Here is a 24,626-nt window from a genome sequence, read left to right on the forward strand (position 1 = left end):
GCAAAAGGCTGCGCTGGATTTCCTGAAAAATCTGGGACACGGGGCCTCTGCCCCTTATAATGCCAGCAGTCTCAAGGACTTGAAGGGCATTTACCACATAGATGGAGTCAGACACCAGATTCAAAGGCTCCGGAAAGCGTTTTAGGACTTCTGCTACAATCTTGCACTCGACCACCTGTGGTGAGCGCGGGCCGTAGTTCCTACGAACCACCTGTCCTTTGGCCAAGTACGCCCCAATGCCTGTTTTAGAGCCATCAGTGTAGACAGTGGTGGCCCCAGGGACAGGGCGCTTTACTGTAACTTTAGGGAAAATCAAAGGATGTAAGGTGGCAAAGTGGGCCAGGGGATGTTGGGGGAAATGATTATCAATGTCCCCATTGAAGACCACGGACAATATGGCCCAAGAGTCATGTTCAGCCGCCAGAACCTGACGCTGTTGCAGAGTATAGGGAATAATTAACTTGGCCGGGTGGAGCCCAAAATGTTCCAAAGAGCGCTGAAGTCCCTTTAGAGCCAGATCAGCCACAGCAGCAGGGTAGGAAACAATACTTTTTACAGGGGATGCATGTGGATGGATCCAAAGAAGGGGGCCATCCTGCCACAGAGCAGCTGTGGGAGTGCCTCGAGTAGGAAAAATACATAATTGCCAGGGATGATGATAGTCTATCCTGGACAGCTGGGCTTTACTAATCGCTTGCTCAATTTTCTGTAGTGCCACCCGCCCCTCGGGCGTTAGTTCCCTGGGGGAGTCCAGGGCGGGGTCCCCCTCCAATATTTTAAATAGAGGGGCCATATCCCCAGAAGGGACCCCCAAGGAGGGGCGCAGCCAGTTAATGTCCCCTAATAGCTTCTGAAAATCATTGAGTGTGCGCAGATCTCGCACCTGTAACTGAATCCTTTGAGGCATGATGTACTTTGGGTAGATAGTGGTTCCCAGAAAGGAGCCAGTATCAGAAAATTGCACCTTCTCCGGGGCCAATTGTAAGTTCCATTCGTCAAAGGCATCTCTGAGGACCTTGAAGGCCTCCTGCAGGGTATCCTTATTATGAAATGCTAACAAAATATCATCCATATAATGTATGATATAAAGTTGAGGGAATTGCTTTCTAAGTGGTCGCAGGGCTCGCTGGACATATAGCTGGCATATAGTGGGGCTATTAGCCATGCCCTGGGGTAAAACTCTCCATTGATATCGAGAGTCGGGACCCTTATGATTAAGTTCAGGAACAGTAAATGAAAAGCGGGGGCGATCTGCAGGGTGCAAAGGGATGGAGAAAAAGCAATCCTTAATATCAATAATATAGAGATACCAATTAGTGGGCAAGGCGGAAAGCAAGGGGAGGCCCCGCTGTACGGGGCCTAAGAGTTCCATTTGGGCATTAATTGCGCGAAGATCGTGCAAAAGTCTCCAGGTGCCTGATCGTTTTTTAATGACATAAACTGGGGAAGTGGAGGGCTCAACGCATCCTTTTTTCACTTGTTCTGCCACAATAGTTGTTAATGCTTGGAGCTTATCTAGGGGCAGGGGCCACTGAGGCACCCAGACCGGGGATCTCGTGGTCCAGGGAATGGGTAGCTCCGCCCCAGTGGCCCTGATCAAAAACCCAGCCCCGTTTTGCCTTGATTTCCCTCCGCAGTGATAGGCTCTGTGATGCCACTGGAATTCTTTCCTAGTCCTTCCCCTGGTATGTACCCCATGCCCTGCATCATTTTGCGTGCCTGAGGGGAGTACTGATCGGTCAAGACTATGCCTAAGGCTGTTAAGACATCCCTGCCCCAAAGGTTAACTGGGAGAGGCAGGACATACGGGGTGAAGGAACCCTTGCTCCCTTCATCAGTACGCCAGGTGAGGACCTGGGTGCTCATGGAAGGGCATTGGGTATAACCTAGACCCTGAAGCTCATGCTCAGACTCAGCCACCGGCCAGCCCTTAGGCCACCAGTGCGAGGAGATGATACTCCGGTCAGCGCCGGTGTCCATAATGCCCTCAAAACGCTTACCCTGAATGGAAAGGGTCAGTTTAGGTCTCTTGGTCAGGTTCATGACTAGGTAAGCTTGCACAGGGTTCGTGGCAGGGATTTCCAAGGGGCCTCTCCGTTTAGGGTCCTCAAAACCAGCCGGGAAGAGGAGCGCCTGCGCGACACGGTCCCCTTCCTTAATTACAAAGGTGCCTGTCGGGCAGGAGCATAAAACCTGAATGCTCGGTTTTCTGACATCTAGTGTACCTGGGTAAACTATAAGACCCAGCTTCGCGAGGGTTGTCCTTCCCACTAAAAGGCCAATGCATCCAGGAGGGGCTTCTTGCACGGGTGCCACCGGAACAGGCTGGACTCCTGAATCAGGGGTTATGGTGAGGGAGGAGGTGGCACGGAGGTCCAGTTGGGTGACTCTACACTGGGTTGCTGTTCCTGAGCCTCCCGAAAGAACCTGGTCCCATACTTGTTCAGGCCCTGAGACCGTGGGCCTCGCCTCTCGTTTTTTGGCTCCTCCGAGATTAGAGGTGGGAGGAGCCGCCCCATATTGTCACGGACGGACCGACAACAGTCGGCGGGGTGATTGCCCTTTTTGCAGCGCTGACACAGAGAGGGGTTCGCCCGCGGCGCCCTGCAGTCACGCTTAACGTGTCCTCGTTTCCCACAATTAAAACAGGTGCGGTCCCAGGAGGGATCCGTGCCTCGCTGCCGCTGTGAGGAGAGAATGGCGGCCGCTAGGCCAGCGTTGGAGAGGGGGCCCCCGAGCTCGCGGCAGACTTTGAGCCAATCCTGCAAGCCCTTAGCCTTCCTCGGGGCTATGGCATTCCTGCATTCCTGAGTCGCTTGTTCAAAAATGAGCTGCTCGATAAGGGGGGTCGCTGCGTCCGAGTCACCAAAAATGCGACTCGCCACCTCCGTCATGCGTGCAACAAAATCAGAGAAGGGTTCCTGAGGCCCCTGAATGACCTTTGTGAGTTGGTTACTTGTCTCACCTTTTACGGAAAGGCCTTTCCAGGCTTTTATGGCAAGCAAGGATATCTGGGGATATACCCCCCAGGGTAAGTTAATCTGATCCTCTGCATGGACGCCCTAGCCAGTAAGCATATCACTGGTCCACTCGTGCTGCGCGGCATCGCGGGCGTTGCGGTTAAGGCGAGCCTGATCCTGAGCTGCATCATACCAGAGGGCCTTCCACTCTAAAAATTTCCCGTTATTGGGTAGCGTGGCTTTGGCCACGTCCTGCCAATCCCTGGGGGTCATTCGATCCCGTGCTAGCCTGTCAAGCAGGGAAATGGTGTAGTTGGCATTTGTTCCGTATTTCCTGACCGCCTCCGCTAGCTCCTTAATCTGAGCAAACTCCACATGGGCGTAAACGCGCTCGTCCCCATCCCCCTCAAAGACGGGGAAAGCTAATCGCATCTGCCTGCACAGATTATCAGGAAACAGGGAAGTACGAGATGGACGTGCCTTGTCCAAGGGAGGATCATGATAGGGTGGAGGGGGAGGAGCGGAAGGCGAGGGGCGTGTCGAGCCCCTCTCACCGCGAGCCCGAGACTTCAGAGGATGGTACCTAGTTGCTTCATAACGGGCCGCTTTTTGCTGTAATAAATCCTCCTCTTCGGAACTAAGGGAGGAATCCTCCGAGGGGCTATGTCTAGGTCTATGTCTAAGGTCTAAGCTGATTGCAGCCATGTCATGCTTGGGGTACAAGTCCCCGGCCTCGTCCGAGGCGGATCGAGGTGCACAAGCAGCGGGAGGGTCATTTGTTTCATTTATTTCCCCTTTCCCTTCTAGTTTCTTGCCCCCACCGGGCAGTCCTTTTTCCTTATTTACTTCTAGTTTCTTGCCCCCACCGGGCAGTCCTTTTTCCTTATTTATTTCTAACTTCTTGCCCCCACCGGGCAGTCCTTTTTCCTTATTGCTGGGTATTTTCATACGCACGCCCAGCCCTCCTGATTGCTCGGTTTCTGACAAACTGTCTTGGACCTTTCCCAACACCTGCCGGCCTTCCCTGACCACTATGGAGCATGCCTCATCCTCCAAACAATTTTGAACCATCTTCCAAGCCGCCTCAGTGCCCATAGTAAAGACACAAGAGCAAAAGAGAAGGCAAATCCAAATAAGGAGGACAAAGAGTGCTCCCCACCACCAGGAAACGGGCATTCTTTTCTTACCAACGCTGGGTAGTGGTCCGCAGCACGCCTCTCCGAGCAATCGTCCTGCAGTTCTGAATCCTCCCTCCAAAAGGAGGGGTTCTTCCTCGCGGTGCAAGATGAAATTCCCGGGTTTCGGCACCAGTTGTTCGTGGCCCGCGTCGCGATTTCCCTTCGCCAGCAAAGAGTGAGACGACACGGGTTGAGGATCCTTCTGCAGCAATTTTATTCCATTAACTTCATGAGGAGAAAGAACAACAACCCGGGTAATGGCAGTCCTTATATAGCCTGGTTGTCCCGCCTCTAAGGTGGTGCTCATCTTCTATTGGCTCTCGCCCATCACCCCATAGGGTGGCGCTCATTCTATTGGCTCTCGCCAATCACCCCATAGGGTGGCGCTCATTCTATTGTCTCTCGCCAATCACCCCATATGAGGTGGCGCTCTATTGGCTCTCGCCACGCATGCTCAATGCGGTTGTTGCGCATGCGCAATGCGGTTGTTGCGCATGCGCAATGTGTTTGTCGCGCATGCGCAATGTGGTTGTTGCGCATGCGCGATCATGCGCATGCGCACATGCGCAATGTGCTCTGGCTCCCTACACCTCAGGCAATCACAAGCTAATGTCCAAGCTCACAATGCTGTGCAGTGAAGCAATAAAGAAGAGCAGCAGTGTTGGCTGATGTGGCAGAAGCCGGGAAAAATATTGGCAACAACTTGCCTGTCCTTCACCAACTATAAGACCAAGACGACTGCCCTCCAATGTCCTGATGGTGCTATCACATCTTCCAGAGGGCAATGGAAAAGGTTATCTGTGAGTTATACTAGGGTCTCTTTGATAGCCACGTCCACCTGCCCACATATAAAATTCTGTACAATGGATATGTCGTTCCCAGTGTTCTCCCTTCTGAAATCTGACATGTCATTTTGTTAATAAAGAAGGGTACAGCACTTGGTCCAGACAAGGTCAGACCTAAACACCTGAAGAATCTACCACCAGTACTTTTCAATACACTAGCTCAGTACTTCACATGCTACCTGTCTGAATTGAAGATTCTGTCTCAGTGGAAAACCAGCAGGATCATCCTGTTTTACAAGAAAGGAGACATCCACGACATTGGTAACTATCTCCCTATCTGCCCGTTGTCCGTCGTCTACAAGTTATTCACTGGAGTCATCCTGAACAAAATTGGCAGAACACTAGAAAAGGGACAGCCATGCGAACAAGCTGGGTTCCAAAAAGGATTCAGCATGATCGACCATATTTACACAGTGACCAAGCTCATTGAGGTTTTGCAAGAGTTCAAGGTACCACTCTGTCTAACATTCATTGATTTAAAGAAGGCCTTTGATTCTGTTCAGACTGAAGCAGTCATCAAAACTCTAGCCAAACAGGGCATTCAAACTCAGTACATCAAGATCCTCTAGGAGCTGTATTCACCACCAGGATCTCACCATTCTACAAAGAAGTGATCATCGATGTAAAGAGAGGGGTTCAGCAGGGCAACACCATTCCACCGAAACACTTCAGTGCCACCCTCGAGAACATCATGCAAAAACTAGAATGGGAAGGTATGGGAGTGAAGACAGACAATCAGCAACTACATCACCTCCGCTTCGCTGATGGCATTGTTCTAATAACACCAAATATTAGCTAAGTGGCAGGAATGCTGGCCGACTTCGATGGTGAGTTGAAAAGGTCGAACTGCAGCTGAAGTTATGAAGACAATGTTCATGAGAAATAGACTAGTTCCTGATGTTCCATTTGCTCTCAATGGAATGAACATCACCGATTGCAGCAGTTATGTGTATCTAAGTCGAGAACTCAATATGACAAACAACCTGGCACCTGAACTGTGCAGGAGGAAGAGAGCAGCATGGAACGCCTTCAAGAACCTTAATAGAACCTCCAGCTCTGGGCACATCTTTTCGACTCCACCATTCTCCCTGCACTAACATACGTCTCAGAGACCAGGGCCCTATGAAAACAGGATGAGAATGCTGTTCAGGTATTCCAAAGAGGAATCAAAAGAGCTATGCTTGGAATATCACATTTCACTCAAGTGAGAGAAGGAATCTGGAGTTCCGACCTCAATCGATGATCAAGATTCAGGGATGCTATCTTGTTTGCCAAGGTGTCGAAAATCAGACAGGCTGGACATGTAATGCGATTTAGAGACAATTGCTGGACTAGAGCTGTTACCGATTGGATTCCACGGGACATCAAAAGACTGTGTGGCCACTCACCTACAAGATGGTCAGACTTCTTCATCAAGACCCGAAATGAATGGTTTGAGGCTCTTTGTGCTCCTGGAGCGAGCAGAGGTCATTGGGCTACACTAGCATGCGGCAGGGATGAATGGAGATGTTACTGGTGCCTGCTTGAGCAAATTGATGAACAACAGGATGACAAGTGATACAAGTGTGATACAATGCTTCTAGTTGAAAAATAAAAGATTCATGGAATATTTGAGAAATGCTTTTAGACTCCATTGGATATTTTGGTCAGTGGATAATGATCTACTGAGAAAAAGATTATAAAATTGAGACAATAGGTCACAGATCAAAGGGGGAAATAGATTGTAACATGGGCTATAAAGACCACAAATTGTGACTCAAAGACTGCAAAAGTGGGTTGTAGGGGAAAGTCACTGCTGGGGCAATATTTGGGGGCCACTGGGCTAACACCCCCATTAGTGTACCTCAGATTATTCATCCATACACAGGTCTGTTGGATATCAACCCTAAGTGCTTTAGTCTTTATCAGTGAATTGCCCCTTTCCTCCTCCCAGAGAAGCTTACTATGCCCTTGCTAACATCCTTAATTTAGCCAAAGTCTATCTTCAACCTCCCCTTTGTGTTGGATTAACCCTAAGTGCTTTAGGCTTTATCAGTGTATTGTCTCCTTTTCCTCCTCTTAGAGGAATTTATACTGCCCTTGCTAGCATCCCTAACTTAAAGTTTATTTTTAATCTTTCCCTTGTATTTTACCTCGCATTGTAACAGTCCCCCATGTTAATCTCAATTGCTTATAAAACAAAACTTTCTGGTAATTCTGAACCTGTATTGATACTGCTTTGTATTTGAAGTGCTGTATATTTGTATTTGCTTTTCTGTCTCCCCTGTAGCCTTTTTATATGTTACCATAGAGCAGTATTCTTTGGTTAAACACAGAAAGACCATTACTGCTATGGTCCTAATATTTGGGAGTTTTTGTTTTGTTTTGTTTTGAATAGTTTTATTTTTTTAGTATATTCTTTTATTTTTTATTTTTTTAATTTATTCTTTTATTGAATCACCATGTGGAAAGTTACAAAGCTTTCAGGTTTAAGTCTCAGTTATACAATGCTTGAACACCCATCCATTCACCAGTGCACATATTCCACCACGAGAATCACAGTATACCTCCCCCCCACCTCCCCACTTTCCCAGGCCCCCACCTGTGTAACTGATAAATTTCACTTTACTTTGATTACATTCAATATTTCAACAAAAAAACCTCACTATTATTATTTGCAGTTTCTCCCCCCCTTAAGTTGGACCTGCTGAAAAGGAAGCATTTGATAATTTGTTTTCCATTGCTGAGAATGAAGAGAAATGAGGTCAAGCGGCCGCACTAGCAGCTGTACAGATTTGGATTTCTGTATTTTAGTATTTTAGTAACTAAGTACAGAGAAATATCTGCCAGAAATTGCATCATTGCAAGCTTGTACCTATCAGCTACTTTATATTCCACATATGAGTGCAATCTTTGTATGTCTGTCTCTTTCTTTCTGACTCATTTCATTTCACTCAACATGACACTCTCCATGTTGATCCACTTATATGCAAATTTCATGGCTTCATGTTTTCTGGCAGCTACATAGTATTCCGTTGTGTAGATGTACCAGAGTTTCTTTAACCAGTCATCTGTTTAAAAAACCGGGCACTCCGTTTTTTTCCAGATTGTGGCTATTGCAAACAGTGCTGCAATGAACATAGAAATATAGATGCCATCTCTACTATACCTTTTTGCCTCTCCGGGTTATATTCCCAGGAGTGGTATTTCTGGGTCAAATGGAAGCTCAATTTCTAATTTTTTGAGAATTGTCCATATTGTTTTCCTAAAGGGCTGAACCAGTCGGCATTCCCACTAGCAGTGAAGGAGAGTCCCTTTCTCCCCACATCCATGCCAACACAGGTTGCTTTTGTTTTTTGGGATGTGGGCCAGTCTCTGTGGTGTGAGATGATATCTCATTGTTATTTTGATCTGCATCTCCCTAATGATTAGTGATGTTGAACATTTTCTCATGTGCCTCTCAGCCATTTGGATTTCTTCTTTGAGAAAGTTTCTGTTCATTTCCTCACCCCATTTTTTGATCGGGTTGGCAGTTTTCTTCTTGTGGATTTCAACCAGTGCATTGTATATCCTATATATCAACCTTTATCAGATGGGTACTGCGTAAATATCCTTTCCCATTCTGTAGATTGTCTTTGTATTTTGGTCACAGTTTCTTTTGAGGTGCAGAAGCTTCTTAGTTTGAGATAGTCCCATTTATTGACTCTGAAATATATCTCTCCTGGGAATAATTACTTAATCATAACTACTTGGCTCAGGCTTCAGTTTCTGTAGTTCCTGACATCCCAAAAGGGAGGTCCCACTGTGGGACTGGGATAGACTTGGGGCGAATGGCAAAACTACCCAGCAGCGAAATGGGACATTCTAGAAAGCATAAATGCATGGTTTTTATGCAAACTGTTACAACTTTAGAGACAGGACCCCCCTGGGGAAGGACTTGCTGAACTGTCCTGAGAACTTAGTCTGGGATTTACGGTAAAGGCCTTGCTTGCACTCAGAGCCCAGAACCAAGTGTTTAAAGCCTTGTTTGCTCTCAGCCCAGAGAACTAAGTGCTGGGATCTTTGTCTCTTACTGTGTTTATCCAAATAACTGCTAGTATTGATAACTTATACGATTAGAGGGAAACATAAAAGCAATGCAGTTGCCCCTGGGAGACAGTGTGTCTCTTTGAGTTGATCTCCCTAAAAGAATTTCATCTGCCAAATGATTATCTATGTAAATGACTATCATACCTGTGCTTACCTCAACGCCCCTTCAGGTGTTCTATAAGTATGCTAGCAACTCTGCATTAAACAGGCCATTTTCACCATCAGACTGTGGTCCCCAGCCTCCTTGTCTCCCTGTCTCTCTGTGTCTCTACTGGGGGGCACTGGGGATTTGGGGAGGCAGGGAGGTGGCTAAGTGCTACGAAACGCACACTGGTGTCCAGCAGCAGCAGCAAGCACCACTTTTCTTTTTTGTGATTACACACAGGTCCAAGAAGACTCATTTATGGGACTGGAGTGAAAGCACAGCGGGTATAGCATTTGCCTTGCATGCAGTCGACCTGGGTTCAATCCCTGGCATCCCATATGGTTCCCCGAGCACTGTCAGGAGTAATTCCTGAGTGCATGAGCCAGGAGTAACCCCTGTGCAATGCAGCGTGTGACGCAAAAAAGAAAAAAAAAAAGACTCATGGTCGAACCAGAGATGGTTTATGGGCATGGCTCTAGTGTACCTAATTTTGACAGTTTAATTTCTCTGGAAACTTGATATTGAGTTGCTGGCGGCCAGCCAAAGGCATAGAAGCAATTTGGGAGCATCAGGATGCCAGAGGACACCATTAGGCTGCTGGTGCTCTTGCCCTGCCAGCAGTGCAGCACCCTTTAGGCCAGCAGTGATGGCAGCAGCGGCTCTGACAGGGACCAGAATTAGGGATAGGACAACTACCATATGTGTTTTGGACACTCAGGGTGGTCTGCCATCAGCAGTCCACCAGAAGCTGACCAGTGGTCATTCACCCCCTTCTTCAGGTCCAATCTCCAGCCAGCTGGCACTCAGGGAGATTTTCCTCCATAATACACTATGGGTGGCTCTGGCAGCAAGAGCTGATGTGGGAGTGGCCAGGATGCCCTGTCAGCAGTGAAAGTTGCAGTGGCATCTCAAGCCGGACCCCATGGTGGGAATTCAGGATGCCCCCTCAACTCCAGGGCTGTTGTCTGCGAACTATTCATTCGTACAGAAAACTTTTCTGCTGCAACACCTGCAGCCCACCCCTCAGAGCACAGAGAGCTGCAGCAGCTCCATCAGCGTCAGAGTCCTCATGGACGCACCTGCCATTTCAGGTGTCCCACTCTGGACTGGCACTCCACCGCAGATGCCAGCTTGGTTTCACTTAAAGCCACTCTTTTTGAGGGAAAATATTTAAAGGGCACTTACAGTCACTCACACAGAAATTTTATGACCCCTTGGCCTCACTGTTTAGAGCGCTGAAGAGCTGCAGCTGCTCTGCCTGCCACCTTCTCCAGCCCTCAGTGCCTTACTCTTTGATGACGTGTTTCTTTTGTGATTGCACCCAAAATTATACCAAGCCATTTACTATCCTGTCTTGATTTTTGCTACTTTTTCTTCTAAATAATATGTATCATTTTAATTAAGGAAAATAACCACTAATTGTGAGTTATTGGCTTTTCCTTTTATTTTCTTATATAGAACTAATGAAACCAGTTTCCACTTTCTTGGGGAAACGGTTCATCTACTGTCGCTTTGAACTTAGTCTTTCTTAAAGGTTATAACCACAGAGAGGCGAGCACTTGTTCTGTTCATGATAATTGATAATTCAGTGCCCTTACTTTGGACCAGTGTTGAGCCAAATATTATTTCTCCTTGGTGGCCCCATCTGTTTGCTCTTACCTCCTCTTCCTCTCATCTATTAGCAAGAGCTTTACATTACACCACGAAGTGGATATGTCTCCTTATTTATGAATTGAATTAGTGTGGATAAAAGGGCAAACGCTGTACATTTACAGAAATGTTTTTTATGATTAATATTTACAAAGCTACCCGCTTCCTCGGGCTCTTGAATATGTCAGCCCAGGACCTGCTGCTCCATTTCCTCCCTCCTTCCTCACCCATGTGTCAGAGATGCCCTAGGCCTGCTGGGCATCTGCTCCTCATTACTGCCCCCCAAGCCCTCAGTGCCTCTACCTCTGGCCATAGAACCCTCTATGAAGTGAATTATGGAAAATACAAGAGTCTATGGGGGGACCCTCTGTGCCTAAAGACTTTGATTCCAGAGATCTAACACATTAGGGCATCCAGCGCAGCATCCGATAACAATGCACTGGGACTGCGAACTGGGCTACAAGTCTGTACTGCTGGGGGTGGATTTTTTTCCTCCCCACCCTGTCTTCCTGCACGGAAAGCAGTGGGCTGGCAGCACCCACGTGGCAGGCGCCATCTTCTAGACTCCAAACCCAGAGGTATTCGGTTTTTACTTTTGGGGCTCCCAGGAACTCATGGGAAGGGGGCGTAACCGGCACGCCCTCGGCCCAGATAAATCCGGAGCCGCTGAGCGCGAATCGGACCCTCTGCGCCTAAAGACTTTGAATTCAGAGACTTCTTACAGCAATGCACTGGGACTGTGAGCTGGGCTATGTAATTTCTGGCAGAATTTTCCCTGGACTTTATACAGAAATCCAAAACCGTGCGGACGCAGCTGCGTCCGCGCGACTTAACATTTATAATTTTCAGCAATGTGAAACGGTTCCTTTTGAACAGGTCTGACTTGGGGGAAAAGCTCCAAATAATAACAGTAAGTTTTTGTTGAAATATTGAAGGTTTTTAATGTAGCAGCCACCTCTCTGGACTGTGAATTAAGCAAAAGCCCCACGCTGGCCGACGTGGCGTGGCGTACACCATACTATGAGGGACGGGAAGGGGGATGAGGGGGAAAAAGAAAAAAAAAAAGGGAAAAGGAAAAAGGAAAAATAAAAGAAAAGAGAGAGAGAGAGAGTTATGTACTTGTAGCAGTGGGGCTACATATCTCTTCATTTCCAGCAATGAAAAACTAATTATCAAATGTAGTAGGTCTGTCTCTCTTGGGTGGAAACTCCAACAACTATAGTGAGTTTTGTGTTGAATTATGGAATGTAATCAAGGTAAAGAAGAAATGAAGTGAAATTCATTAGTTATACAGTAGGGGGTAGGGGGTGGGGTCGGGGGGTATACTGGGGTTTTTGGTGGTGGAATATGGGCACTGGTGAAGGGATGGGTGTTTGAATATTGTATAACTGACACATAAACCTGGGAACTTTGTAACTTTCCACATGGTGATTTAATAAAAAGTTAAAAAAAAAAGAGCCTATGGGCATATAATCCAAAATGGTTTTGTTTCCAGCTTGGCAAAAATAGTAAATTAAGTGAGGGTTTGTTCACTGAGGGTTTATTCATAACATATTTAAAAATAAAAATTAAATATCTCCTTCTGCTTCTGTGGTTTTGGAAGCACTGTAGTTCACTCAACGTAGTGATTTTTTTTAAATATTTTATTTATTTCTAGGAACTCCCAAGCAATTTTCAGGGTTCTAAGGGCTACTCCATACAAATATTGGCTCTAGCTGTGCCAACTGATGGTTCAGTGCTTGGGTCATTCAATGCAGGGCTGCTGTACCCCAGAGGTTAAGAGAGTTACCAGGTATACTTACCATGGTGCTCAGGAACCACTGGGGCCATGCTCCATAGTGTTCAGGGACCGTGTGGTGCCAGAGAGAGAAATAGTTTGGAGAGGGAAGTTTCAAAAGCATTTTTTTTAGATATCTCATAAAGCAACTAAATTACTTAATTATTAAGTAGGCATCATGATTTCCAAAGTTTTTGTAGTAGAGGCATACAATAACACTAGTGGTAAGCTTGGTGTTAGAACAATACATGAATACAAGCACACATACATATGTATAGGATAACATAGCCTCAGGTAGTTTAGGTTTATTGGGTTACTCCTGTTACAGTGCTCCTATTCCTCTTTGTTTATTTGTAGCTTTTTTCTTAGTGTTCTGTTGACTTGTAAATAATGTTTTTCTCTTCTCCTTGAGTCCTTTGCATAGTTTATTTATAGCAAATCCTTTTTGTATGGACACAGGAAGACTTAACAAATGTTATGCTTTTGTAACCTGGGAGTCATTTGACTCTACATGATATTTTCCTCCAGGGCATCTGTTCTCTTGACCTAAGCCTCAGCTGCCCTAACTTCCTAGCATCCCCAAAGCAGGGTCCCGACGACGTGGGACAAGAAGGACCCAGGGCAAGCGGTGAGTTGTGTGCTACCCTGGCATCGAGATGGGCCTGGCCAAAGTGCCTAATGCTTAACTATAAGTTAAGAGCTTGATCATGGACAAATGCTGTCATGATCCAAACAGTGATACTAGACTTGGACCCTGCTAGGGTGAGGAATGATTAATCTGGCCTGAGTGCTGTGGTCTGAGCCTGTGGCAAGATGTTGCCAGGAGAGCTGCCTTGCAAGCCTCAATGTATCTCTTGCTATGTCCATACAAAAATAACTAGTATTAAGATGTTAATGAGTGTTTGGAATGGGGAGAGGAGAAAAAAACCTTAAGAGGTATTTTGCCTACCAGCCCTCAGGAAGGGCTTTCTTATGTTGATTTTGCTACCTGGCTGGGTGTAGCCTAGAGGGCAAGGTGGGAGAGATAAAGTAGGAGAGAGAGGAGAGAAAGAGGCGGCAGTTGATCCAGAGAGAGGATGGAGCTGGGAGTGCGAGTGAGGGAGATAAGGTGGAAGATTGAATAATCAGCAACCAGTTTGGTCCTCGTTCTTCCTTCTCCTTTCCTTGACCACCGGCCGTCCAGATCCAGTCCACACACTGCGGTTCCAATGCACCGAACGAGGGCGGTGAGACAGAGCCGCCCGGAGAGCCCGCGAGTGTACTCGCCCCTCGGCGAGCCTTAGTTTTTTACACATATACATATTATAAAAGCATATATATATATATATGTATATATAAATCTCTCTACCCTAATGTTCTGATCCCTGCTTCTGTTACCTCCCCTCTGCCTCTTTTTACTCCCCTGAACCTCTATTTTCTTTCCTGTATTCTAGGCTCATTTCTGTATTCTAGGCTCAAGGATAATATGGATATTTTCCCACCTCTCTTCCCTTCCCTGTCCTTATTTCTGTATTCTAGGCTCAAGAGTGTTGGGAGATAAACACCTTTTGGTCTGCTTCGAAGGGAAACCTGTTGCAATGTATATCACAGTTTGATGTTACCTGGGGACAGAATATTTCTGACAAATGTGCGGTGAAGTTGTGACCCTATCTATAGAAAACATGTTTGTTCTGATCCCCCTGTGTATGTGACCACTTGCACTCTCCCACAACCCTCCTCAACCTATAATTGTTAGGGCACGGATCGAGATCTCCCTATAACGACAAAGAGACTCCAGAGACTGCAAATAGCAAGCAGGGTTTATTGTAAGACTGGCTAGCCAGGGTCCAGCCGCCTACACGGACACGCAGGTCCAGCAGGTTGGGCAAAAGACCCCGAGCTTCTCCAAAGGAGATCTTATATAGGCCTTCCCCGGCCGTTACAGCAGAGCCCACGCATTTCATAGCCAATAGATTTGTAATATTGCAAACTTTCTTAACCAATCCATTTAAAAGGACATCACTCCTTAGCCTATGGTTTTAGAGATCAGTATTCACGCCAATATTCAGGAATGTCCCGGTTCTGGGGGCAGTCCTGGGTCTTGTGATATGGGTCTGGTTATCTGGTCTGACCACCACCCTTCTTGCGAACCGGGGTGCCTGTATCTGAATTCCTTGCTCAGGGGCAGAAAATCAAGTTATTCTAGAATGCGGGCTTCTGTAAAAAGAGTCTTAAGAAAGCTAAATAGATTCCTGTGGTCTGTCCTGGGCTAGATCCCCACATAATAAAGGCTTGATGTCTCTCAATAAAGTGGATCTGCTTTATAGGACTCCCACCATGCATGTGTGCTTATTTCTTTTTCCTTGGAGGAGGCAGTAGCCAGGTTTGTTCTTTTCCCCGGGCCACTCCCCTTAGCTGGAGGGAAGGTCAGCCTGTCTTTAGGACTCTGAGCAGCGGTCCCTTGCTGGACGAGGGAACATGCTGAACAGAGGCTGGGAGAAGACCCAACACAAGAGTAATGTAGTTAATCTTCCTTAGATACCTTGGTCTTCCTTGTCCTATTATTCTATATGCCATAGATAAGTGAGGTCATCTAGTATTTGTTCTTCTGACTTCATTTAACATGATATATTCCATTTGGTATTTGACTTAATCTTTTTTTTCAGAGTTAACTATGTACTAAATATTTAATATAATTTTGGTGACATGTTGGTGAGTAAAGCACATAAAAAGCAAAACCATAGACTCAATGGGGGAGAAATACTTATAGCAAAGTCATTAGAGAAAAATATGATAAGAATTGTACTTATGCATATACCAGCATGAGTACATGTGGTGAGCAGGCCTTCAAGCATATAGTTGCGTAAACACTTACAGTCAAACATTTGCATAAACATGTTGAGAAAGCCATTTTTCAAGAACCAGAGTACCGGGACATTTTTACAAGAGCAAGATGGTTAGCCGACAGAAATGAACAGACAGGACTTGACATTCTTGGGGTAGGCTTGTAGTTTAATGATCAGCCTTCTGGATATCTATTATTATCTCCCCTAATTGCCCCAGGTGCCATTAATTGCTTTTACTTTTGCCTTTAGGCCATGACGCAAGTAGATTGAAGCTTAAGCATACATAAGCGCTGTGGAGTTACAATAAAGCAGCTTTGGCTCACCTGTGTGTGTGTGTGTGTGTGTGTGTGTGTGTGTGTGTGTGTGTGTGTGTGTTTGTCTCCCTATCACTCTTGGGCCCCCTTATCTCTTTGTGTACCCCGTTATCCGGTTCCACAAGTCGGGACAAGTACAGAGTACAGCAAGGTTATGCCAATTAATGCAGCCTAGTGGAATATAGTTATGAGATACCAATGACTTTTCTGAAGAGAAGGGGAACTTAAACTAAGAAAATGAATAATCGATGTCCAAAAAGGGAGAAAATAGGTAAAAAGAGAAAAAAGAACTAGTCTGGTTGCTAAAGCTTGTTGGATATCATTGGTTTGTCCTTTCCCCCTTGCCACTAGGAGCTTAGGTTTATCAGTCACACCCATCAAAGTGCTCCAAGTCACTCCCATTCCTTTGTTTATCTGTAACCATTTCTACCAGTTTATCTGCTCTTCCCTTAATCAAACTCTGTTAATTGGTAAGGTCAGAACTTCCTAGGACACTGAATATTATAACATTGCCTTTCTCTCCTCTTTATGCCTTTTGAATAATTTACTTTAAAGCTATGTCTTTTTTGTATAGACACAAGAAGACAATATTATGTTTTTATAACTTAAGACTTAATTGGCCTCGAATATTATTCCCTTCTGGGCATCTGCTTTCTCCACTTAAGCCTCAGTTGCCCTCAGTTCCTAGCACCCCAAAGTAGGGTCCCCGACGTGGGACGGGAAGGATCCAGGGCAAGCAGTGAGTTATGTGCTACCCTGGCATCGAGATGGGCCTGGCCAAAGTGCCTAATTCTTAACTATAAGTTAAGAGCTTGATCATAGACAAATGCTGTCATGATCCAATAGTAGTTATGAGACTGGGACCCTGCCAGGGATAGGAAAGACTGATCTGGCCTGAGCACTGTAGTCTGAGATTGAGATGGCCCCAGGAGAGCAATTCTATAAGCTTTAATGCATCTCTTATTGTGTCCATACAAAATAATTAATATTATGAATTCTTATATGTTTGCTGGCTGAGGAGAAGAGAAACACATTCATGGGACTCCGCCCTTGGGTGGATCCTCCTGCTGATAGAGAATTAAGTCCTAGGAGAAGCATCCCCTGAGGGAAAAGAACCTTACCCTATTGCTGACCACACCTATGTGTATGCCCAACCCCCTCATGCGGTGGAGATTTAACTAGGCTGTAAGAGTGGGTTGGGGGCCAGATCCATGGGAGCCAGATCCACGGAGCCAGATCCACGGGGCCAGATCCACGGGGGCCAGATCCACGGGGGCCAGATCCACAGATCGAGAGAGAGACCGAGAGCCGGGAGAGAGGCAGAGAGAGAGAGAATGAAGTAGGATGGGGGAGAAAGAAGCAGGAGGAGAATCAGAGGAGAATGGAGATGGACATGAAATAAACCGATCGAGCAACCAGTTTGGCCTTCTTCCTTCCTTCAACTGCCTCGCCGCCTGTGCTCCATTTCTTTTTATTTTTGTGTTTTACACAAAGCTCATATGTATTATTAGCACATGCCCTAAGAAATCTATAACTATGCCTTCTTCAGATTTCATTAGACCAGGTGAATTCATGGTCTTCTGCCCCCATATATGCATTTGCCTAATTAAAGCACTCTGATAGACTGGGTAGACATTTCCTGGCAATTAATAATCAGCTGGAGGAGCTTAAGTCTTGAGGCAAAACTGTGAAAATATGCACTTACATTTATATAAAAAGTACTTAAATTATTGCCTTCCTGTGTCTTGATCAGCTGAAAGATGAAAAGGCACATTGTTGTGGTTGACATGGTGCATTTACAGCTTGGTTTCTTTTCCTAATCACTTAAAAGTACCCCATGAATAAAGAGAAGAGAGAAGCATACACTCTGAGGTTGGCACTTTCTCTCTTGAAATAGGTCTTTGGAATCCAGGTTAATTTGGAAAACTTTCCTATGAGTGATTGTGGGTTAGTGCTGGTATTGTTTACTCAGATTAGTGGTACAACGATCAAAAAGGCATTTACAATATCTCTTTTTTTGTTGTTTTTTTTTTGGTTTTTGTTTGTTTTTTAAAAAAGGCATTTACAATATCTCTTTAACCAAGAGAGAGTTGGTAGAGTTTTGCCTAGAGATGACTGGACAAAATTAATAAGTTGACTTGTCTTCTAAGATGTTTTGAATTCATCAATCTGGAGTATGTTACTACAATTTTTGCAAAGAATGACAGTGAGAGTGTAGATTATATACCTATATTCAGCGTACAGGATTTGTATCACGCTTTCCATCAGTAACAATTACAAGAATTTGAAGTTCTTTTTGAGATGATAGATTTCTCCCTTCACACATAATCCCACCATTTGGGCTTAAACACAAGACTGGAGTCAAAGGAAGTTGGAATGCAGAAAGAGTCGTTAGGATAATGCCTGGTCTCACAGGAAAGGAAAGCAAGTGAAGGATTACACCTCTTGCCTACATGTATAATAGAAAAAATAGAAAGTATCATTATATGTGGTATAATTGCAAATTTTGTCAATGATAAACTGCATATACCATGGTACCTTGAAATTTCTATTGCTTAGTGACATACCATTACAATGTATTCTTTGTATACCAGCAGCTGTAACTTCATACACTTGGGCTTATCATGTCTCATGATAGCATTTATCCCTATGATTGATGGAATTTTATTTTGATGTGATCATCACAATTCCTAAGTGTGTAAAATTCATTTCTAATTAAACCAATGAGATCCCACATTAAGTTATTGGCCTGGAAATAAAATTGAATGATTAAGGACTACTGAAGTGAAAAAACAGCTATGGTTCTTACTCAGCTATCAGGTGTGCTCCTTTCCACCACAATTAGGATCTTAAATAAAAAGAATAAATAAATAAAAACTATTAATATATCTACTACAGACTTACATTATTGCAGCTGATCCCACTGCTGCAATGATACCATAAAATACCAGTGTCAACTTCCCTTCAACAACTTCCTCAGGTTTCTCCCAAATACCTCCCCATCCCCATCCTTAGCCTGCCCTCTTGGCAGGCACCTTTCTGAGTTCAGTTGTTAAAGTTTGAGTCTCTTGATTTTAGTGTCGTTGACTCTATAGTTTGAACATTTGACTCTATCATTCCTTAATACCACTTTTAACATGGATTCTCTAATGCGGACCCCATTGCTTCTCATCTATCTCTTCTCCTCCTCTTCATTTTTTATTTCCTTTCTCTCCATATACTCTGGGACCAAGGTTGATCTTGGCACTTCTCTCCCCCCGCCTCATTAAAACATTGAATTCTTTCCTCCAATTATTCTAAGACCACATATAAGTGATCTCATCCTGTGTGTATTCTTTTCCTTATGGCTTGCTTTATTTAACATGTCCTCCAGTTCCATAAGTTTGTAAATCATGGTGCTTTATTTTTTAAAGCGTTGATTGAAAAAAAACCTCTAAAATGACAATTCCAAAAATATCTTCAGGCCAACTGCTATGATGAAGAGAGAATAAAAAAATAAAATAATGAGGAGGTGGTGGAAAGAAGTGGACAAGTGGACACTTGTGGTAGGATTGGTGTTGGATCACACTATCTTAAAACTCAATTATGAATAACTTTATAACTAACAATGTATTAATAAAAATATAATAAATTGACATCCATTAAACATACTATTTGTCCAATTAAAAAGACATCTGCTTCATGAAAACAATAAGACTACTATAATTCAGAAAGATATATGTTCTTTATATGAGATATATGAGATAAAGTGAAACTTCAAATGACCAGGTACAAGCCCATCTCTCTCAATACCATTTAAATTAAGACCTACACTAAACATTCAAACACATTGTGACATTTTCAACAACTAAATCATCTAATAAAACATTTCTTAAAATGAGTTCCTGTTTTTAAGCAATTTTGTAGAGCAAAGCAGTTTATTTCCACTGTGCCAATTAGAATCATACATCCATAAAATGTCCTTTATGGAAACAGAAATAGATATGGGGTAGCATACAATCATCAAAAGAATTGGTTACTTTCTCAGACAGATAATTTGACAAGCTTTAGACCCTAAATCAGCCCATATTTCAGCTAAAGTGAAATCCAAAGTGCCACCAAAGCAATTCTGTGGGGGAAAGTGGAGGATAGATTAAGATAGAAGAGTTTGAGATAAATGTCTTACTCTTCATTGTCTGAACTTGGCTTGATTAGAATCCATCCCCAAATGCTCATATATCTCAGAAAATAATGTGAAGACCGTGAAAAGGAAGTCGAATGTTTTTTTGGAGGCTTAAAGTGGAAACTAAGGGGTTAACTAAGAATGCAATTGGAGATTACATAGGAATGCTTATACTCTGTGACTTTGATTGTGAATGCCAAACCTTAACTGCAAAAAAAAAAAGAACTCTGAGCTAATCATAGTTCAACAGAGACTGGAATGTGTGAGGTAAACCGGTCTATTTTTATTTAATTAAAGCACAATGAGATACATATTTACAAAGTTGCTCATGATTGGGTTTCAGTCATACAAAGTTCCATCAGATCCCTTCAACAGTGTTCATTTCTCAACACCAATGTCCTCAGTTTCCCTCCCTACCTCTTCCCCACAGCATATCTCCAAGCATATCTCTATAGCAGGCAGTTTTCTTCTCTTTCTCTCTCTCCCCCCCCTCCTTTTGGCATAATGGTTTGTAATACAGATACCACTTTATCTACTTTCAGCACTCAGTTCTTGTCCAGAGTGATCATTTCTATCTTTGGCATAGTGGTTCCTTCTTTATCCTAGCTGCCCCCCCAACCACTTTTGGCAGCTTCTCACTGATGACCAGTTTTCCTGGCTCTTGTTTCCACTACTTGGGTTTTAATTAATACTATGTTTTGTTTTTCTTCTATTGCAAACAAGGTCAATCATTCTATGTATGTTCCTCTCCCTCAGACTAGTTTCTCTCATCATGATTGTCTCCAAATCCATCTATTTATATGTGAATTTTATGACTTCATTTTTCCTAACAGCTGTATAATATTCCACTGCATAGATTGTACCAGAGTTTCTTTACACAGTCATCTGTTCTCAGGCATTCTATCTGTTTCCAGATTCTAGCTACTGTAAATTGTGCTGTAATAAACATAGCAAATACCTTCTCTGCTGTGTGTTTCTGGATCCCTGGAGTATATTAACAAAAGTAATGTTGCTGGGACGTATGGAAGCTCAATTTCTAGCTTTTTGAGGTATGACATATTATTTTCCAGAATGTCTGGAACAGTCAGCATTCCTACCAGCAATGAAGGACTGTCCCTTCATTATTGGTAGGAATGAAGTTGTGACATCCCCACATCCATGCCAGAACTGGTTGTTCCTGTTCTTTTGGGTGTGGACCAGTCTCTGTAGTGAGAGACAATATCTCATTGTTTTGATATGAATTTCCCTTATGATTAGTGAAGTAGAGTATTTTTTTCATGTGTCTTTTGACCACTTGTATTTCCTTTTTGAGGAAATTTCTATTCATTTATTTATCCCACATTTTGATGAGTTTGGTTGTTTTTTCCTTGTAAAGTTCTACCAGTGTCTTATATATCTTGGATATTAGCACCCGTTCAGATGGGTATTGGGTAAATAATTTTACCCATTCCATGGGCTGTCTTTGTATCATTCTTTAGTACCCATTTCTCTGGAGGTGCAGAAGATTCTAAATTCATGTAGACCCATTTGTTTATCTTTGATTCCACTTGCTTGGTTAGCAGTGTTTCAACTTTGAAGATGCCTTTAGTTTCAATGTCATGGAGTGTTCTACTGATATTTTCCTCCAAGTACCCTAAAGATTCTACAGAAGGGGCTGAAGTGATAGCACAGTGGATAGGGCATTTGCCTTGCACGAAGCCGACGTGGGTTCAATTCCCAGCATCCCATATTGTCCCCAGAGCACCGCCAGGAGTAATTCCTGAGTGCAGAGCCAGGAGTAACCCCTGTGCATCGCCAGGTGTGACCCAAAAAGCAAAAAAAAAAACCAAAAGATTCTACAGAAAAGCTCTTAGAAACAATAGATTTGTATAGCAAAGTTGCAGATTACAAAATCAATATCCAAAAGTCCACGGTTTCCCTATATACAAATAATGAAACAGAAGAAAGTTTCATTATATAGTTAAAGGAATAAACAATCCTAGTCACAATTGTGCCTCAGAAAATCAAGTACCTTGGAATCAGTTTAACTAAAGAGATGAAGGACCTATGCAAAGAAGACTATAAAACACTACTCCAAGAAATAAAAGAGGATATGAAAAAATTGAAAACACATTCCCTGCTCTAGGACTGGGAGGATCAGCTCTGTCAAAAGGGCAATACTCCCCAAAGCAGTGTACAACCCTTTTCTTTTTCTAAAATACCAAGATTATACTTCGCTTCAGTTAAAGTGAATGAAACACTACATGTTAATATAATCAACAGGATCTTCTGCAAGTAGTGGCCTAAAAAAATCCCCATTGAATTTGTCTGGAACTGTGAGAAAAATCTACTTCAACCATGGTTTACAAAGTCTTTTAGTTTTAACTGGAGCTTCGTAGAAAGAGTAAAAAGAGCAAAGGAAGTTTTCTGTGCTTTGCCATACCTATTTTTCTTAGGTTTCATTTATTCCTTTTTTTTATTTTGGGCATCAGTTCCTGCAGGGGAGGTGGAGATGGTGGGAAAACCAGAGCCTTTTCTTCCTAGAATTAATAGGGATGCTGTACATACATGTGGTGGTGAAATGTGCAGTGTGAAAACTTTAGGACTTTGCACATTTAAGGCAGGTGAAGAGTTTCACCACCCTTTGGACCTACATTCTCAAACTGCCACACTTGTTCTTTCCCCATTCTCTAGACCTAAAATGTCAACTGTGTATGGCTTTATACTCCTTCTTCCTCATATGAACCGTTTTCTATACATTTTCTTAGTTAGGTGAATCCATAGAACCATAGATCCATAGATCTGTAATGCAGGTGTGGGAAATTTGTGGAATAAAATGTACAAGTAAACAGAAATCAGAGAAAACTATGGAATAACTAAGAAAACAGCATTAGTCCCTCCAACCTCATCTCCACACCCAATATCTAAGAGCACCAAGGAAGTAGAGATGAATAACTATTCATTATACCATTTCTTTTATCCTGAGCACACTCTAAACATCTTTCAATCTCCGTAGCAATTATGTTATTTATTACTATATTTGGGTCATTGGCCTTAGAAAGCTGTATGTCAACAGAGAGACAGTGCATTTTCCTTCTGTTCTTCTGCCCAGATCTTTGAGAAAGACCATGTAAAGACACATTGAAAATGTCATCAACTTTAAACCAAAAGGAGAGGTCCCATTAAAAATTAATTCTGTGGATAATTTTATCTTGATCTCCAGGAGACTGTCTTGAACAACAAGAAAATTAATTTCCATTATTTAAGCTTCAGTCTATGGTGTTTTGTTATGACAACTCAAACTGACAAAAGCAAACCAAAGATTTCATTCCCACCCCCACCCCTACAGTGGATTGGCTTTTAAGTGATGAAAAATAAACCTCTTTTCCTGTAAAGCAACTGAGATTTCAGGTGTTATCGCTTACAACAGCTAGTATTTACTTTTATAATACAAAGACCAAGCAGAGCTAATCAAGTGTTTGAATACATTTTCTTTTTTAAAGTGTACAGGATGAGTTTTAATATAAATTCCATCTCAATGCAAAGGTTCCTTGGGGTAATCTACACAGAAAAAAAATTTAAGAAAAAAAAGTTAACATTTCTTTATTTATTTTGTTTTCTTACATGATAATTTAATATGCATATACAGATTGTAAAAAGATTACAGGTTAATTGAAATAGTCAACCACTCACATAGTTTATTTTAGTGTATGTGAAAAAAAAACAAGGTTATGTTACTAGGCCAATTGTTATTACTGTTGTTGGCATATTGAATACGCAACAGGAAGCTTGCTATTCTCTGCCGTGCGGGCGGAATACTCTCGGTAGCTTGCCGGACTCTCCAAGAGGGAGAGAGGCTTTTAGGGTGGCCTCCAATCGCCCTTAGAGGTGTTACCATGGTTCACACCAAATTTGAACCCTATCAAATATGGTGTGGTAATAATAGGTATTAAGTTTTTTATGGAGTGTCAAGCGACCTCTTTCCGCGTGGTCCGGAGAGCAGCCTGGAGTGTTGCGGTGGCTGGGTAGTGGATGTAGTGGGAGTCGGCCAGTGAGGTATTAATCTGGCTTGGGTAAGGTGGGGCGTCTGGGTTGGACCCGTCCCTCAGATGCCAGAGATTGGAGGAGGCAGACAGAGGATCTTGTTTCCAGGACGCGTTGAACCTATTAAGGCTGTGGTAAAGCGATTCAGGGAGAGAGGTTCTAAATACATTGGTCCTTCATAGGTGAACTCCAGTTCACTCCAAACATAGTCCCTGGAGATTTGATGTCCAGCGTAAAGGAGCAGGGCAGTCAAAAAATACAGATAAAGCTGGACCAGAGGCTGCCTGGGCAGCGTTAGCAGGACGATGCTCAGGATATAACCTACGTAATGCATGTTGAAGGCCAGATACTTGTACCGGAACAAGGGGTTGTGGCTGAGGCTATTCCGCTGGATCTGCTCAAAGAAGGAGCTGACCTCCCAGCAGTACAGGACATCCAGCAGCATGATGCTGGGCACCCTCAGCATCACGTTCAACACCGCCTCCAGCTTATCCCGTGCAGCCATGGTTTTGTTTTGTTGTTGTTGTTGTTGTTGTTGTTGTTTGTTGGAGCGGACCTGGGGCTGTGGCCTCCCTCGCCCTCCGTAGCTGCCTGGCTCAGGCCAGGGATGGCATGGCTCACAGCGGTGGGTCCTCCACACATGGCCTGGCAGGTTGCGTTGGGCAGGGCGGCGGCGGCA

The 24,626-nt window shown here is 43.8% G+C and overlaps 2 protein-coding genes across 2 annotated transcripts; both read right to left on the minus strand.

Moving 5' to 3' along the window:
- Window positions 1–1,596: 1,596 nt before the first annotated feature.
- LOC129399856 (endogenous retrovirus group K member 7 Pro protein-like) lies at window positions 1,597–2,043 on the minus strand. Its single transcript, XM_055121233.1, has one exon. It carries the CDS (start codon window positions 2,041–2,043, stop codon window positions 1,597–1,599), a length of 447 nt encoding a protein of 148 aa, XP_054977208.1.
- A 302-nt stretch (window positions 2,044–2,345) lies between these two features.
- On the minus strand, window positions 2,346–3,665 carry LOC129399857 (igE-binding protein-like). Its single transcript, XM_055121234.1, is given in 1 exon segment — window positions 2,346–3,665. A coding segment is annotated over 1 exon segment (1,320 nt).
- Window positions 3,666–24,626: the final 20,961 nt, after the last annotated feature.

This window comes from Sorex araneus, chromosome X (genome assembly GCF_027595985.1).
Source record: "Sorex araneus isolate mSorAra2 chromosome X, mSorAra2.pri, whole genome shotgun sequence".
Lineage (NCBI taxonomy): Eukaryota > Metazoa > Chordata > Mammalia > Eulipotyphla > Soricidae > Sorex > Sorex araneus.

Bases quoted from the DNA above. Each gene is read 5' to 3' on its own strand.
- LOC129399856 (XM_055121233.1), bottom strand. From the start codon at position 2,043: ATGAACCTGACCAAGAGACCTAAACTGACCCTTTCCATTCAGGGTAAG.